Source organism: Coffea eugenioides, chromosome 8 (assembly GCF_003713205.1).
Source record: "Coffea eugenioides isolate CCC68of chromosome 8, Ceug_1.0, whole genome shotgun sequence".
NCBI lineage: Eukaryota > Viridiplantae > Streptophyta > Magnoliopsida > Gentianales > Rubiaceae > Coffea > Coffea eugenioides.
In genome coordinates, this window is record NC_040042.1 from 8,783 (window position 1) to 25,299 (window position 16,517).

The 16,517-nt window shown below is 37.7% G+C and overlaps 2 protein-coding genes across 7 annotated transcripts; one reads left to right on the forward strand and one right to left on the reverse strand.

The window, feature by feature from the left end:
- The first annotated feature begins 1,267 nt into the window (after positions 1-1,267).
- LOC113779079 (cylicin-1-like) lies at positions 1,268-11,068 on the forward strand. Of its 5 annotated transcripts, none has more exons than XM_027324514.1 (14): positions 1,268-1,474; positions 1,551-1,746; positions 4,427-4,630; positions 4,706-4,887; positions 5,094-5,220; positions 5,334-5,528; positions 6,998-7,921; positions 8,029-8,133; positions 8,664-8,737; positions 8,958-9,009; positions 9,104-9,190; positions 9,280-9,323; positions 9,979-10,053; positions 10,168-11,068. In XM_027324514.1, the coding sequence occupies exons 2-14, from the start codon at positions 1,636-1,638 to the stop codon at positions 10,685-10,687; spliced, it is 2,700 nt and encodes an 899-aa protein (XP_027180315.1). In that variant the 5' UTR covers positions 1,268-1,474; positions 1,551-1,635; the 3' UTR covers positions 10,688-11,068. The 5 variants fall into 5 exon arrangements, with proteins under 5 accessions (XP_027180315.1, XP_027180316.1, XP_027180314.1 ...); XM_027324515.1 differs by having other exon boundaries at positions 1,612-1,746; XM_027324513.1 differs by having other exon boundaries at positions 1,268-1,746.
- Positions 11,069-13,581: 2,513 nt separating this feature from the next.
- On the reverse strand, positions 13,582-16,489 carry LOC113779106 (U-box domain-containing protein 4-like). Of its 2 annotated transcripts, XM_027324554.1 has the most exons (3): positions 15,450-16,489; positions 13,828-14,776; positions 13,582-13,722 (listed from the first exon to the last, which is right to left on the reverse strand). In XM_027324554.1, the coding sequence occupies exons 1-2, from the start codon at positions 16,142-16,144 to the stop codon at positions 13,828-13,830; spliced, it is 1,644 nt and encodes a 547-aa protein (XP_027180355.1). In that variant the 5' UTR covers positions 16,145-16,489; the 3' UTR covers positions 13,582-13,722. The 2 variants fall into 2 exon arrangements, with proteins under 2 accessions (XP_027180355.1, XP_027180354.1); XM_027324553.1 differs by having other exon boundaries at positions 13,582-14,776.
- Between the last annotated feature and the right edge of the window lie 28 nt (positions 16,490-16,517).

Sequence of the window (16,517 nt, forward strand, 5' to 3'; positions counted from 1 at the left end):
ACTTTTTTTGAAAAAGTTTGTACTAATTCCAATTACAACTAGAATTAAGCCCCGTTTGGCGAGTGAATTTTTTGGGTATTTGTCTAAAATTTTACTGCAACTTACTGTAGAAATTTTTTAAAAAAATTTTGAAGTGTATAGTTTAAAAATTTTTGAAAAGTTTTTTTAAGTTACTGTAGTTAATGTTTTTTAAAAACTTATAACAGACAAACTTGGCAAAAAACTTGTCTGCCAAACAAGACCTAGTTTGAAAAAAAGAAAACAATCATGAAATTTTATTGTATTCAATCCAATAATCATAGAATATTGGGATATTTTATAAATTTACTAATATTAACATATATATATAATTTAATTGGATATATATGGATTTGGATATGGTCTGGTATGAGTTTGAATTTATCTATGAATCATAAAAAATCAGACCCTACCCAGACTTATAACTCTTTTACAGGGTAGAATTTGGGTTTGAGAAATTAAATCCAAACCCTACTCCAGTACACTGGGTTTGGATTGAATTTGGGTAAAACTCGATCCATTGACATGCCCAACTCGAAGTTATTTCCTGACATGTAAATGAACTAAATAATCATCTAATTGTGTAATCAATTCTAAACAAGATTTGCTAAATGTGCCATTTTGACACCTTCAAGTTTTTCCTTTCAACTTAAATACGGTGTAAATGTACATGCATATCTCTATCTAAGTAAATTAAAAAAAAATGCTAAAAGATCCTTCCCATGTATTCATAAAAGTTTCATAACAGGTAAATATTTAACAAATAATTATTTAGTTGCCAAAACATTTTAAAGTTGTCAACCAATGATGTCTAACCTCATGTTTAGTCATTTTTCCAACTCGTTGCCAAATAACCCATACATACTACTACAACAACTCAATATATACTAAATAAAAGAAAAGGATAAACATTCATTTCAAAATTGTTTACAGTCATACATTGTTACAATTTTCTCTTGTTATTATTATTATTATTATTTATTTTGCGAACGCAAGGAGCATGTATTTTAGTTAAAATATTAGTTTGATAGTTAAATAATTAATTACTTACCTATCTTATTACCATAAACAATTTTATTTACAATTTTATTACCATAGCATGAAGTGCCACTAAAGGAGTTAAAGTGTTTTACTGTAATTTGAGAGACCAAAAAGCGTTTATAAGAATATCGGGGGACTGCTTAAGAAAATTTCCTCGTGTGTATAAATACCGGCAGTGGACCATTGTAGATGGGTGTTTCCGCCGTGGGTGTAGAGCTAAAAAACTGGCTCAGATTTCATATCAAAAACCAACAAAAATTCTCTGGCGAGTGTCGCTGTGTGTTTTGGGAATAGAACTGCATCTCTCTCTCTCTCTCTCTCTCTCGCGTCGGGGAGATCCGGTTCCTTCGTTTCTGGGTTGGCAGCTTTACTAGGGTTTCTCCTTCTCTCTATCTCTGAAAAAGCATAACCCTAGGTTTTCTCTCTCTCTCCACCCCTCTCCGTTTGTCTCAGTAGATTGTATCTGCCGCTTAAATTTTTTTTATCTCTAGGGTTTTGGTTGATTTGTCGAGCTTTGATGGTGCCAATTTTATTGGGTTCAATTTGCGGTAGATTTTTCTGAGAGATCTGGAATAGATGACCGATAAGATGTCCGCAGAGAGAGAGCTCGAGGAACAGCTCAAGGAAGCTGGGGGCAAACTTCTCCAGCCTCCGTCTTCCCTTGATGAACTTCTGCCTTTGCTTGACGTAAGCCCTAAATTCTTTTATCTTTTTCGATCCGTACACCTGCCGACTTTTGTGTCCTTTTTCTCGTTTATTATTTGGTGCTGAGAATTATCTATTCTGGGCATGTTTGTACAAAAATTTGTACTTTTTTGCCCCTTTTCGCTGTCTGGACTTTCCGCTTCTTGTATGGTCTCCATTCCTTTGTCTTGATTATAGTGGTAAGTTTTACAAGGTTTTGTTGACTTAATTATCCTTGGTTGTACGAACTGGCGATTTCAGCACTATTTCCTATAGGTGTGAGTTTATTAACTTGCCCAACATGTTTTGTTGTTTGCATGTGCTTCTTAAATATGGATGACCCATCTCGAAGTGAAGATTTTATATGCTTGTGTAATACAAGAGTGTTCTGCATTTATTTTGCTTGTGCTGGTTGTTTATCAGGGTTAAGTTACTTCTGTTAAGGTACATATTAACTTTCTGGTAAGAAAAATGCAATTCTTATTTTGGTTTGCTGCTTTTGTTTTTTCTGAGTCATTTGATGAGACTCTTTCAACACATTTCCCGCATTAAAAGTGTGGTGACATAAGTTCATTACGTCATCTATGAGAAAAAATAGTTTTGAAAAAAAAAGTTTCGGAATAACAGTGGAGAGATCATTACTATATCATGTTTCGGAATAATAGTGGGATTCTGAATGGACAAAAGTCAAGGGTGCCTCCTGCAGTTTTCATTTTTGGGGTATAGTTAAGAATTTATATTCTAGTATATTTGGATTACAGGGAACAAAGAGGGGCCAAGGGTTGGTGATGGGTTTGAAAAAAACATGCAGAGTCGATTAGAGCACCAAGTTAGAAAGTATAGAGGGGTAGGAAATAGAGGGAGAGAGGAGTAGAAGAAAAGTTGCCAAAGAAGGAAGAGAATTAAAAGTTGGGGGGTAAGATCTTTTGACAGTGTGCGCCAATTATGATATGTTTAAAGTAGGTCTGCTGAACTTTGTGAACCAATGTGTTACGTAACATTGAGCAGTACAATATACAAATGGCAATATTAAAACTTAAACTGCAAGATATCCTTTCTTTGTTTATACCCTAAGAGAGGTGTTTGAGTCATGTCCAGGCTGCTATTTCAGTGTCAGATGTTTTGAATTTGGTACTTGGTTATTACAGGAGTTCGCGCAAAATGTTGGCTTACTGACAGAAGTCTTCAAATTGAATCTTTGTTGTGGTTTTCATGAAAATAAATGCCATGGTTGATTTTCTTGTTGTAATTTTGTGACCATCTTAATAGTGGTTTTGTGTTACACTACAAAAATCTGACTGATAGTTGGAAGAAAATTAAGTTCACAATGAGCGTAGTAACAGAATATTAGGGAGGCACACGTCTTTAAAGTCTCATGTCGCTACGGAAGATGCTTGCCTGAAGAAAGCTTAATTGCTTCATGTCATAGAGTGCTTCGAATGCTCTTCTTTGAACCCTGATTCATAAATGTAAAGTTTAGTTGCTTTGTGTCGTAGGGTGCTTTAAATGCCTTTCTTTCAGCCTTGACTTGTAGCCGCATGAGGTGTGTCCCTTTGACAAGAATGCGCATGATATATTGTTTCTTGTTTACATTCACTTTTAATTCAACACCCTGGTTGTAAACATGCAAGTTAGTTTCTTATTTGTCATGTGATCTGTGATGTAATTTCACTCTTTCTTTTTGGTCTTGATTTTTAATGTTAAACTTACTGCTTTCTGCTGTATGTATGAGGTTTTAAAAGGTAATTGATTCCCTGCTTACAGTTTGAGCTTCATATGAGTTGTATATGTTCGCCATTATTAATTTGGAAACTTGTTCTATTCAGCATTGAAGAGGTTAGGTAACTGGAGACTAAAGGTTATTGTTGTTAATGCAACTTTTTGACTGCATGGATCCTTCAAAATTCTGCATTATTTCTTTGCTGCTTATATGACCCTTGATGGGACTTGTTTCTTCTACGTGTGTTTAACCAGTCATTTGAAAACGTTTTTATTGTGGAATGGTAATGAATTTGGCATCTTACACTCTAGAATTCTTTCATTTTCTCCTAGATGCATTGAAGCATCTTTCTTGCATTTTATAGTCCATTCAGAAACTGTTTTCACGTCCATTGTGGCATCCAATGCTTGGAAATCTGATGGTACTGGAATATTTTGCATGGATAGGGTGAATGATCTAGGTGGTATCACAAATTTGTCCTCAATGCCTTTTTTGTCAGACAGAAAATAGGTACAGCTATTAGTTATTGTTGGAAGTCAAATGTGCGTGGTTTTCTAAGTCAGCCAATATCATGATGTAATATGTATCCATTCTCATTATCTGAAGCTTGGATTACATTAACACTGCCTTTTGTCTGCCCTGCTTAAAATGAAATTTCCATCAAGAAAGGAAACTAGTACTGTTGATTTTTGGAATTTAATTCTGCATGTGTTGACATTGCATGTTTTGGGTAACATTGCTGGAGAAGGCTTTACTTTGTTTGTTGACTGAAATTGACTTTTAAGTTCATTTATTTTACATCAGCTGTTAGAATACTTATTTCTTTGACTTCACAGGCAAAGAGAAGTTTTCTAACTTGACCTTTCATTTTGTCTCTCTGTGTTCTTGTTGCGTGTGTTAATTCAGTACATTACTGTATTTTTTTTATTTATTTACTCCTTTTCAATTTTTTTGTACTTCAAGCAAGTTGAAAATTTCCTATCAAGAGTGGAGCAGTCGCCTGTGAAATCCATGCAAGCTGCGCTCTCTCCATTAACAAATGCATTGGTCACAGATGAACTTCTTAGGCATGAAAATGTTGATGTGAAAGTTGCTGTTGCTTCTTGCGTAAGTGAGATAACCAGGATAACCGCACCAGATGCTCCTTATGATGATGACAAAATGAAGGTACTGGACTTTATACTAAGGTCTCACTACTTTCCTCCTTGCCCATTTATGACATATTAATTTCTTGTTATACAGGATGTTTTTCAACTGATCGTATCTTCTTTCGAGGGTTTGTCTGATGAGTCCAGTAGATCGTATAATAAGAGGGCCCTGATTCTTGAAACTGTGGCCAAAGTCAGGTCTTGTGTCGTCATGTTGGATTTGGAATGTGATGGGCTGATTGCTCAAATGTTTCAGCTCTTTCTTGGGGCTCTACGGTATCAGCTCAACTGTTCTCTCCCTGCAGTTCTTTTAGTTACGAAATGCCATATGCAAATACAATGTGGTCATGTATCCATCATATTTTCTGCTGTTACATAGCTAGACTTTAAGTGCTGTGTCTATCCAAGGCTATGTCTTGGTTGCCCCTCTACAGTCCAAGACTTTTTAATTTCTACCTTTTTTCTTTTTGAATGACTTTCAGTGACTATCACCCTGAAAATATCTTCTCATCGATGGAGACAATTATGACTCTTGTATTAGAAGAAAGTGAAGATATTTCCTCTGAGATACTCAACCTGCTGTTGGCTAATGTGAAAAAGGACAATCAGGTGAACCTGGGTTTGAGATGGCTTCTTCTTTATTTTGCTAATTTGTTGTTTATATTAATGCTTAGTGATCATTGTCACTTATTATGCTTTCTTGCCACTTTTCTGTTGCTCAGGAAGTCCTCCCTGTTGCTATGAAATTGGCAGAGAAAGTATTTGAAAATTGTGCAGTTAAGCTTAAACCTTACCTTAGTCAAGCCATACAATCTTTGGGTTGTTCTTTGGATGATTACAGTGAAGTTGTTACTGCTATATGTGAAGGGCCATCTTCAACTGAGCATACCAATGAAAATGCCTCTACAGAGCAACAGGTATGCATGCCAACCTATTAATTTATACTTTTTGGTAATCTGCTAGAAGGTTCTTTCTCGTCTTTGACTGGTAATTTGTTATTTGTCACATAAAGCTGTATCTTGTTCTGCGTTATGAGTTTTAGAATGCTCGCATAAGAGAAAGCTTTTCCTTGTTATTTTCCATTTCAATTCTGTTGCTTTTTATCACATAAATGTAATTTGGGCCTATTTCTTGTTTGGACAAGGCTACAGCCGTTATCCTTTATCTGGTATGCTGCATACAGTAACTGCCATGCTTGTCTGTGACAAGGTTTTTCTTGGTTTTGCTTTTATTTTGCAGCTGGCATCACGTAGATGTCATCTACTTTATTTCTCTTGCTGTATTATTACAAACATTGTAGTCAATTGTTTAGTTGATAATAGGTAAGAACAGTGTATGATTTGTCCATGTCAAACTGTTTCTCAATGTTTACAAGGCCTTCATGGTTCAATCATTACATGTTTCAACCTGATCGCCATTTCTTGATGATGTGTAATATTTCTATATTATCTGATGGGCCATATGAATTCAAATCACTATTTTCTTCCTGATATATGCTAAAATATATGGTGGAAAAATGCATGCTCCTGGCTTTGTTTAGATATTCAAGAATTTGGAGGAAAATTGGCTAAGGCGTCTACAGATGTGTCCCCAACAACTAAGGCAAATGACTTAGATTTTAGAGTTTTTCTGGTTTTGTATCTCTTTTCTTTGGATGTAAATTCACTTTCTAATATGCGCATTGTCTACGCTGATGAGGGCAGTCTGCTTGCATCCTCCTCAGATAAGGCACCTCTTTTCCTTGTGCTCGTCTTATATGTGTTGGCGTGTAGAAAATTACTCGTTGCCTTGTTGGGGACGTCAAAAGTGAAGTTTAAGCAGGAAACAGTTATTAGAATTCTATAACCTTGAGGAAATTAGACTTGAAACAGATACCTCGAGTAGACAAGAAATTTCTTTTCTATAACCTCAACAAAACTCTGCCCATTTGGAGATCTGCGACCAATGCAGAAGTTGTTCTGGGAGTTTGTATTCCACTATTGATGTGTATTAGAGAGAGAGAGAGAGAGGAATGCACAGAGTCGTGTGTTAGAGGGGAGATAGAGGAACCCATAAGTTTGTCTGTAAGAGAGATCGAGAGTAGGAGCGCGATCTGTAGAGAAAGACCTGCTTCTTGATGCCTGGAAGTTAGGCTTTTTGTTTCAGGACTGAATGTAGTAGTGGATTGGAAAACAAAACGACTTCAGTTCAAACTTCCCACGGTGGTTTTCCATCTGATCTTGTGACCTGTTTTTTGGGGAAAAATTGCCCCAACATTTGGAAGTTCAAGCATGAGTTGCTTTTGATTAGTTGACTGCGTTATTTGGTGTAGTGTCACAAAACATTGTGTGCTGATTTCATCCGAGCTTATACTTCTCAAGAATCTGAACTCAGCTTTGTCTGTTAGGTGGCAAAGGATGTTAATGAAGCATACTCCGGGGATGCAGATCATGATGTCAATAGGTCTCCCAAGTCAATAATGCTTAATGGTGGTGATGACTTGGGGAATGACAACAAAGGGACAGTTATAGGAGCACAATCTTCGGTAAATGTCAAGGAGCATGACCTTGAAGACGAACCCTCGGCTGACAAGGTAGCTATGAAGCCTGAAATTGCTGATTCAGAGACTCGGGAGTCAGTCATGTTGGAGTCTAAGCTGGAAGATGCTGCAATGAAAAGAGAAAGGAAGCCCAGCTCTTCAATTAATGTATCGGAATCTTCTGATACGTCTCATATTGATGGTGAGAAGGAAGTTGAGAAGCTACCAGATTTACAAGACAGCCGTGAAAAAGATTTGCGTGGTTCTCCTAGGGAGGAACTCTCTGCTGAGACTTCCAAATCTTTAGATAGAGACATTGTTGCAAAGCCTTCTTCTCCCAAGACATCAGAGACTGAGGATGCAAACACTGCTTCTGCGTCCCTTAGTGGGAGCCTAGATGATGCGGTTCGTCCAAAAAAGGCTAGTCGGCTAAAGAAGAAAGAGATCTCAATTCAACAAGAGACACTTTCTTCAGATGTCTCAAAAAAGGCATCTGAAGGAAGAAATGACTCAGAAGCAAAACCACATAGACGCCTGGGGAAAAAAGCACCTGTAGACACTGATAATGAAGACAAGATGTCAGCTGATGTAGATACCTCTGAAAATGGAGGTGGGGGTAAAAGCGATTCAGAGACAAAACAGATGAAGCAAGCAAGAAAGAAAGTTGATGAAAGTAGTAATGCTGGGGATGGATATTCATTAAAGAGGAATGGAGAAAGCAAAAAGCGTGTGCGTGGAAAAGCTGCCTCAGAGAATGAAGGGACTAAGACCTCCGCTAAAGATGATCTGAAGGTAATTTATTTTTCTTCTAGGATGTAGCTGAATGTAATGTTTGATTTTCTGTTACTGGAAGATTTATTCCTGCAGAGTGTGACATGAAAATTTTTTTGTGTCCTTAGCAGCAGACACACAAGTCTCCTACAAGATCAGCAAAAGATGAAGGTTCTTCTGAAGAAACAGTTAGGATGAGTACCAAGAGGAAGCGTACTGCAAGCAAAGACAAAGTAAGTAAAATCTTAAACCCCTTCATCTTCTCTTACATGACCTAGAATTTTATCCTTTTACATCATGTGTCTTTTGCAAAATTAAATGCGAAACAGTCCTTTATCGTGTTCCCCAAATTTGCCTCCTCTTAATTGTTCATCATGAACTGCATCCTAGTTGAGATGTTACATCCTTTTTCTGAAATGTCAGCATTAGTTGTGCCGAATGCTTGGCTGGTTTCTGCTTCTGCTACTTGCTTCTTTCCTCTTCCACCCCCATGTCTATGAAGTCGCTTGTTGGGTCACAATGATTGAATTTTCCTCCTCTCTCTGCCATTGTTTCTTTATGTGAACAGAAAGTGATGTTTAAGTTTGATAAGCACTGGGTATTTTTAATGTTGTATAATGTTCAAAAGAATCTAAGCATGAATCCTTGCCAATGATTGGAGTGCTGGTTGAGTACAAACCAACTGCAGGCCAATAAGAAATGTTTTTTAATTGTGCTGTGAATGCAAGAACACCTAATTTTTTTGCTGCTCTTTTTTTGTCAGGGAACTGCAGATGTCGAGGATGGTGGTAACTTGGTGGGTTTAAAGGTCAAGGTTTGGTGGCCTCACGATCGTCAGTAAGTTTTTCGCTTTCTAGTTTGCCCTCTCTCACTTTAAGCTAGGTTGCCATGGAAAAAACGATAGTCAGCTAGTGTGCTGTTATTGATGTCTTGAAAATTCTTTAAGCACATTGTCCATCTGGCCTTCTTGATTTATATGAAGAGTTGTTGAGTTCTTTGTCTAACAGATGTGCCAGATTGAAGATGAAGATGACTGATAATGCGTTTCAATTTTCAGGTTTTATGAAGGTGTTATTGATTCTTTTGATTCTGCAAAGAAAAAGCATAAGGTTGGTGAAGGCTGACTGCTGCTTTGCTTCATTTCTTTTGTTCTGTGTGTAAGAATTCTGCTGAGTTGTGTCAAATTGCTTCTTTTCGTGAAAGGTTGCATACAATGATGGTGATGAGGAAATTTTGAACCTTAAGAAAGAACGATGGGAATTGGTTGATGATGGTTCAGTTTCTTCTGAAGTGAGTTACTTTGGATGTTCTATTTTTCGTGCTTGCTTGCTTGTCAATTTGCTTTGTAGTAATAAAAAAGAGTTAACATTTTGTTACAGGAGCAAGGAGCTGAAACAACAATCCCTGATACTGCATCTGGAATGTATACTTCGTTTCCCTTGCACTTGTACATCTTTCAGAGAGTGAACTGTTGATATCTAATCTGTGTGTAGATATGTTATTTTCTGTAAAGTCTATAGTATATGCGTGGTCTGCGTATGCGGAAGCAAACACGTGATTGCTAACACACACACACACACAAAACCCATGTGCATGTACTAATGTTTTCCTTAAATTCTGCATTCAACTTGTAGAGATATATTGGAAATGATAGTAAAAGATCGATTGGGCGTTTGAGGGTCCTGGCATGTTGTTCATTCCCTGTGCAATTCAGCCATAACCTAACACGCAGCATTTTACCAACATCTTATCAAGGATGACAAGTATCATTGGGTTTCAGCATCTTTTACTTTCTTGCATGCTAACTTTTGGGCCTTTCTTTTTAATCTCAAGGTGCCTTGATAAATGACTACATTTCAGCTAAAGACTTTCCAATTGTGATATTACCTTGGTGCAGTATCACAAACCAAACAAATAATAACTTTTGGCGGACATTTTTTTTTTGGGTCCAAAAGGAAGTTAATTAATTCTTGCGAGTTTCTCTTCGTATGAATCTGTGATGTCCATAATTGTTGCTTGGAACTGCATGCTGTTGTATGTAAATGTTTATTGCCTTGTAATCTGCTTCCTTGAACCAGGCAAAGGAGGAAGAAAGGTAGAAGAAATCCTGAATCATCCATTAAGCCGGGGAAGAAAGAGGTCTCACCTAAAAGGTTCGTAGTTAGGCACATGCTGTAAGATGCTGTAAAATGAACTTTTTTGGCTTATTGGTATTTTGAGTTTACTAGGAAAGCAATTAAGAGAAGGTTTTGAACTGTCACCTGCAGTGGAGCTGCTTCATCTGGCAAGGCAAAAGGAACTGCAACAAAATCTGGTCATAAAACTGAGGATGACCAGAAGTTGAAAGATAGGACCACAAAGTCTGTAGCTAAGAGTGAGGATGACAGCACTGGTAAAGCTAAATCTCAAAGAACTGGTGATAAACATCCTGATGATTTCACAAAAACATCTGTCAAATCTAAAGATGTTGATACTAGCACACCCAAAGCCAAATCCAAGCAAGACATTCCAAAGACTGGTAGCATGTCGAAGCAAGACACTCCGAAGACTGGTATAAAGTCCAAAAGTAAGACCCCCCAAGCTGGTGGTGATGGTAGTGCAAATGGAACGGGAAAGATAAAACATAGCTCTTCAAAGATGAAAGAGACCGAGGATTTGAAAGAAAGATCCAAAGATAAGTCTACTGATGTGCTAAAAACACCTGAAGGGGTAAAAGTCAAATCGTCAGAAGCGTCAAAGGTCCAAGAAAAAAATCAAAGCGTGAAGAAGCGACGGAGAGCAGGCTAGGATATGGTTCATGTTGCTACATCTGCTCAGTTCCTTCTGATGCATGCATCCTCGTTCTGGAGCTGGATGTCTGAGAGTCATGTCTATTATATTCTTGTCAGATGTAATCCTGAATCATGGCTTCATTTGCTTCCATTAGGCAGTTTAGATAAAAGGAGGTGGTAGGAGTTTAATTTATTTTGTTGTTCAGTCAGGACTTCTTTTGGTTAGTGTCGTGTTATTGTTTGTTAGATATAATCTACTTGAAGGCTAAAGTTGCGATGCTTGGATCATGCCATAAGAAGCTTTCAGTATTGTTAGCAGATTAGCATGTTTGCCTAGGATCTCAATGTTGGACGAAACCTTGAGATTCATTGGTTGAAATGGGTTAAATTGGGGTCATTTTAACCTTGCTAACTATAAGCCAGTTAAATAGATAAACAACAATGGTAGTGGGCAAAGAAACGCGGTCTTATAATGTTGCTGACTTGATTGGGTTGCTCTTTAGCGGGATTTTGGACTCGAGGAATATACTAGGCAAATGAAACATGATATAACACTCTTGGGTCTGCTACTTGTTTGCTTTTTCGAAAGAAGTTGGAGACTTCAAAATCGTCCATCCTCTAGTTTTGATGATTAATGAAATAAATGATGAAATAGACCCTAATAATTTACTTAAATGATATGGCAGAATAATTCCAAAGTTTAAGAAATTAAGAATGCATTCTCGAAATGGAGAAGGAAAACAAAAGATAGCCAAAAAAGAGTTATTGTCTTGGTCCAGTGTAAAAATCTTGATTCAGGCAAGGGTCTGTGTCCTAAACAAGCAATCTTGACTTCATAAAATTTTTTTTTTTTTTTTTAAAAAGGAACTTAACTCGAACAATCTTGATCTATGTATATGTGTTGGGTCCCCAAAGTAACAGAAACAAGAGGTGAATTAATTTGATTGAGTTTTACAAGAATTTTTAACAAATAACGGAAAATTAGAACTCAATTACAGAAATAGATCAAATAATAAACCGCAATAGAAAGAGAGTATGGAAGAGAAAAGCAATCTCAAGCAATTTATAATATGATTCCGCCACCTTTCTTTATGCCCACGTCTACTTTCCAGTTTTCCTAATTTTGATGTTTCTCCACTAAATGCTTCTTTTAAAAGTGAGGCAACAACCTATTATATTGTTCCAAGAAAAACTTTCGCTCTCCTCTAAGAGAAATTTCACAAAACTCATAAATTGTTCCAAGATTACTACTGGGGACACTTTTGAAGTGTAGGTTGTATAATGAAAGCTGTTTTACACTCTCAATAGTGTGGATATAGATTTAATGTTCTTAGTAGTTCAATGCATGAGAGATCAAGACTTGTGAGCTCTTTTACACTTCATCATTTGTTTGTTAATCAGCAATTAAAGGATTAAAAATCATAGGCTCTTCAATAGGAATTGATTCATTAGTTGAACTAGTGATATGTTAGCGGTGTTTAGTTTATCTAAACTCTTTAAAGAGTTGTAAAAATAGAAGTTCATTACTAACATGTTTAAGAATTTAATAGGTCACATATATTAAAAACATTCTTCATTAGTTAAAATGAATCCAAGTAGGACTTGAAAGATACAAATAAAATACTTGTGGACTAACTTATTAGATAAATTCATCTTAAGGTAATTGACTTGAGTTGTTTGCTTCTTATTAAATCCGGCTTTTTTTTTTTTTTTGTCATGTCTTCCATAGTTTTTTTTTTCCTCTGATATATTCTTCATTTATTTAGCTGAATAAATTCATAAGAGTTAGAACTCATTAATTCAATTTTTGGAGGATTCCTCGATAAATGTTTGGGTGGACACTATTAGAGACTAGACGCTTGCGTAACTTCAAGTGTGCAATCACTAATCAAGTAATTTTGTGAAGTTTTTGCATAGAAGTATTATTGTCATTAACTCTCTTGAATGTTTATATCTGTGGAATTGATCAAAACTATTTAAAGGAGACACAATTTTAAATTGTTTATTTCCTAATAGGGGATCAAAACTGACTACATTCTATAAATGTTCATAGAATTCAAATTAGGACTAAATGCACAAGGTGGCATTTGTTGTTGTGTCTCTTTTGTCATGGTCATCAATAGTAACCATGAAAGTTGTAGTATTATCAATTATGTGATGGAATTTTTCTTAATTTGAAGTTAGAATTCTGGTGGCATGTGGCCAATTATAAATCTAACAGTAACATTGTGTGAGATACGAAAACGATAACAATTTCTTAGGCGCAATTCAAGAGAAAAAAAAAGTGCCCCGCTGAAGAATTTTGACGGCTTCGCCATGATTTCTTAATCAGGGGTCAGGACCACAAGCTCAAGTTGCCTTCATATCGCTGCCGATTTAGCCTCGGCTTCTGCAAGACAAGAGCTCAGTGCATTTTACCAAACAATCATTAATGTAGCACTTTTTGGGATAATGTAGCCTAAATGTAGCACTTTTTGGGATAATATCTTCCTCATGTGAAATCTGATTCAAAAAATGACCTGCTAATCTCATCCCCTTCGTTGTACAATTCCAAATTAAGTTCCACACATTGGAAAAATGTCTGCCTCCTCTATCACTGAGTTTGCAGAGAGGATTACCTTAAAAATTTAGGAGTTTAACAGTTGGCCAGAATATAATTCACTAGCCTAAACTTCCTGGGAGACTAGATAGAGTCATGTAAATGGCATTACAGACTTTTTCTTTTAGATCAAAGATTGTCTCTCCTTGCATAACCCATAAGAAGTTCGAACAGTGGACGGGTGTGATTATACTGAGGACTCCAAAGATAACAAGAAATCCACGTTACGAGATTAACATCTAACAGCCTCTAAAGTTTCTACTTCTCATTTTGAAGCAGATGGTGGGTCTTGTGATGTCAGAATAATTGAATACTAGGAATCACTCAACTTTATTCTAATCAAGCAAAAATGATGGAGAACCGTTACTACAAGAAGAGACTTGATGCTATATAAATACATACATGCAGCCATATGCACATTTTTGAGCGTAGACAGACAGGTCTATTGAAAACTAAAACAAAAATGTAATGTGAATAATTATATGTGGTACAGAACCACTTTTCCAAGTTTGAAGCTTTTTCAACAACCCCACCCCCAACCAACCAACCAACCAAAACTAAAAGGGTAAGCTCTTAGATGTTGAACCCCATGTAAGGGACATAAAATGATCTGAAGGGACAAAATCATGTGGCAAATTAGCCCTTCTAACTATTCTTTTCATGTTGTTCTGCAAGCTTTGCTGGACTAATAGCTTGACTGCTTTCCTCTCTTCACTCAACATCTGATCTTCCTCCTCTAAAGACTCCTCCGACTGATGACTTTGGTCTGCACATGACGACGATGATTTGGCAGCACAAAGAGGAGCTGACAATGTTGGGTTTAATCCACCACCATAGCTCTCAGAAATCTGCTTCCCTTTATCCACAGTTAAACACTCCAAGATCCGGGAAGCTCTCTTCTGCGCCAACGTCGTACCTAAAAGAGTTAGTTCTAGAAGGGATGAAGTTATTCCAGCCTCTATCATGGCCTGTCTATCTCCATATGATTTGTGAGCCATCACCATCAAAACATATGACCCCCTCTCTTGGCAACCTGGAGAATCCGTCCAATTCAATACGTCAATTAGCATTGGAAATGCATCCGGCACACAGCTTACTGCCTTTCGCCCCTCTGGTATCGATACTAAATTGCTCAGAATTGAGAGGATTCTTTCACTGAAATCCATATCTCCTAGCCTGCTCAAGAGACAGGGCACCAGATGAGCATCTAGCAACAGTGAGAGGTTCAACGGTGAAATTGATAGATTATACAGCGCTCGCAAGGCATCCTGCTTTGCTTGAGAACCATTCTTTTCATGATCATCAGTATCCTCTCTCAGGATTCTTATCAGAAATGGTATTGCACCAGAAGAACCAATAATCAGCTTATTTGCATCGAGTGCAGTCAAAGAGAGAAAGTTTGCAACTATAGCCTCGGCAACAGCTGTGGCATGAGGACCATTTTCAGATTCGATGAGCTTCAGCATCTTGTGAACAGCCCCCGATTTAACGATGGCTGCTTTGTTCCTGGAGAAAAAAGTGTCTTGAAAAGAGAATTGAATCCCAGAACTCATGAAAAAGAAAAGAAAGAGAGAGAGAGAGAGAGAGCCGAATAATTACAAAATATATCCACCAACAAATCTTAAACCATCAAAGAGCAAGAAATTGAGCCCATTTCGCAGCAAAATATCGGATTCACAGAAAACACATTGTAACAAGCAAGTATATCTATTGGTCGGTGTAAGGACTTCTTTTTTTTTTTTTTGCTCCCCTATTTGGTGGTGTTTATTTGTCATATTGGTGATTACAGAGTAGTAGTAGTAGTAGTTGTAGAAGAATATACAGAGGACCAAATTTACTTACCCTTTTCTTTGCAGTGCGCAAAAAAAAAAAAAGAAACAAAATTCAAAAAAGATAAGAGAGTTTTGAATCCTGAAAGAAGTTGGACTAGAAATTTTATTTTTTTAAAAAAAAAAAAGCAAAAGAAAAGAAAACAGAAACAAATAGTCCGGAGAGAACAAACATGAATAAGTACTACAAGTAGAATTGTAAAGTTTCGGGTTTTCTTTGTTTGGGGGGCGAAAGATGCTGATAGTAGCATTGAAGTTGTTTAGCACGTAAAATTTACTTACTACTTAGTATATAGGAAGGAATTAGCAAAGAGAGAAGAGAGAACGGGGTGGGGTGGGGGGATGCTCACGCGTCGTTGCCAATGCCGAGGTTGAGCAAAGCATAAAGAGGAGGAATTTTGGGGCAGACATCCGGAGGCAGGGGGGGGGCGTCCAGCAAAGCCACGAGCGGGGGGATTGCTCCGAGCAAAGCAAGAGTGGTTCTGGCTTGAGAATCGCCTTTAGCGAGCCTTCTGACCTCCTTGGCTGCCTCCAACGCGCGAACATCTGGAGCTAAGAAGCCATGGTTTTCATTTTCCTCGAGTTGTTGGCTGCTGCTACCGCTACTGCTACTTTGGAGATTCTTCACCACTGTCTTCAATTCCTCCAGTGCCTCCACTTTCCTCTTCACCGCCTCCGCCTCCTCCTCGTCCGGTTCGTTTTCCTTTTCCGATAGCTTCAGAAGGTCAGATAACTTGTCGGATCCGGAGGGCGGTGTGTTTGTTGGATACTTAGTCCCACTCCTACCACTGCTAGTACTACCTTTACTCAACTCAGATCTCAGTGTTGTGACTGCAGTGAGATCAATGCCGGGCTCGGGCTTGGGCTCTTGGATGGTTAATTTGCCAGTGTTGTTGTGCTTATGATGATGCCGCGTCCCGCACCGAACTGTGTCCAGTATAATGCGGCGGAATGTGGCTGACCAAATCTTAAACTGACGCCCTCCGCCGGGAGTCGGGTGGTCCAGCACCACGGATCCGAGGTTGTTCCCGTGCAACTTCTCCATTAATTACTAGCAGTATCCGCCATATTTACCTGAGAGTTGAAATTAATTTGATTTCCCCAGAGATGGATGTTGGATACTTAGTCCCACTCTTCTTCTTGGATCGAGTATTATTTCTGCATTTTACCACTGTGAAAGAAACCGCACCTCTCCTCAAAACCTCAAACTGAAATACGCGCAACAAGTACGTAGTAAAAACGATTCTATTCCTTTTCCATGAACTTCCTCTTCTATCTTGGCTGGTTTTTCTTATGTTGTCGGTCCCCTTCTTCTTGTAAGTACGAACATGCTACAGTTTGTATGCTTCCATGATTGAGACACACACACACACACACACCCACACCCACATTTGAGAAGCTAGTCGAGTGAAGTAAGT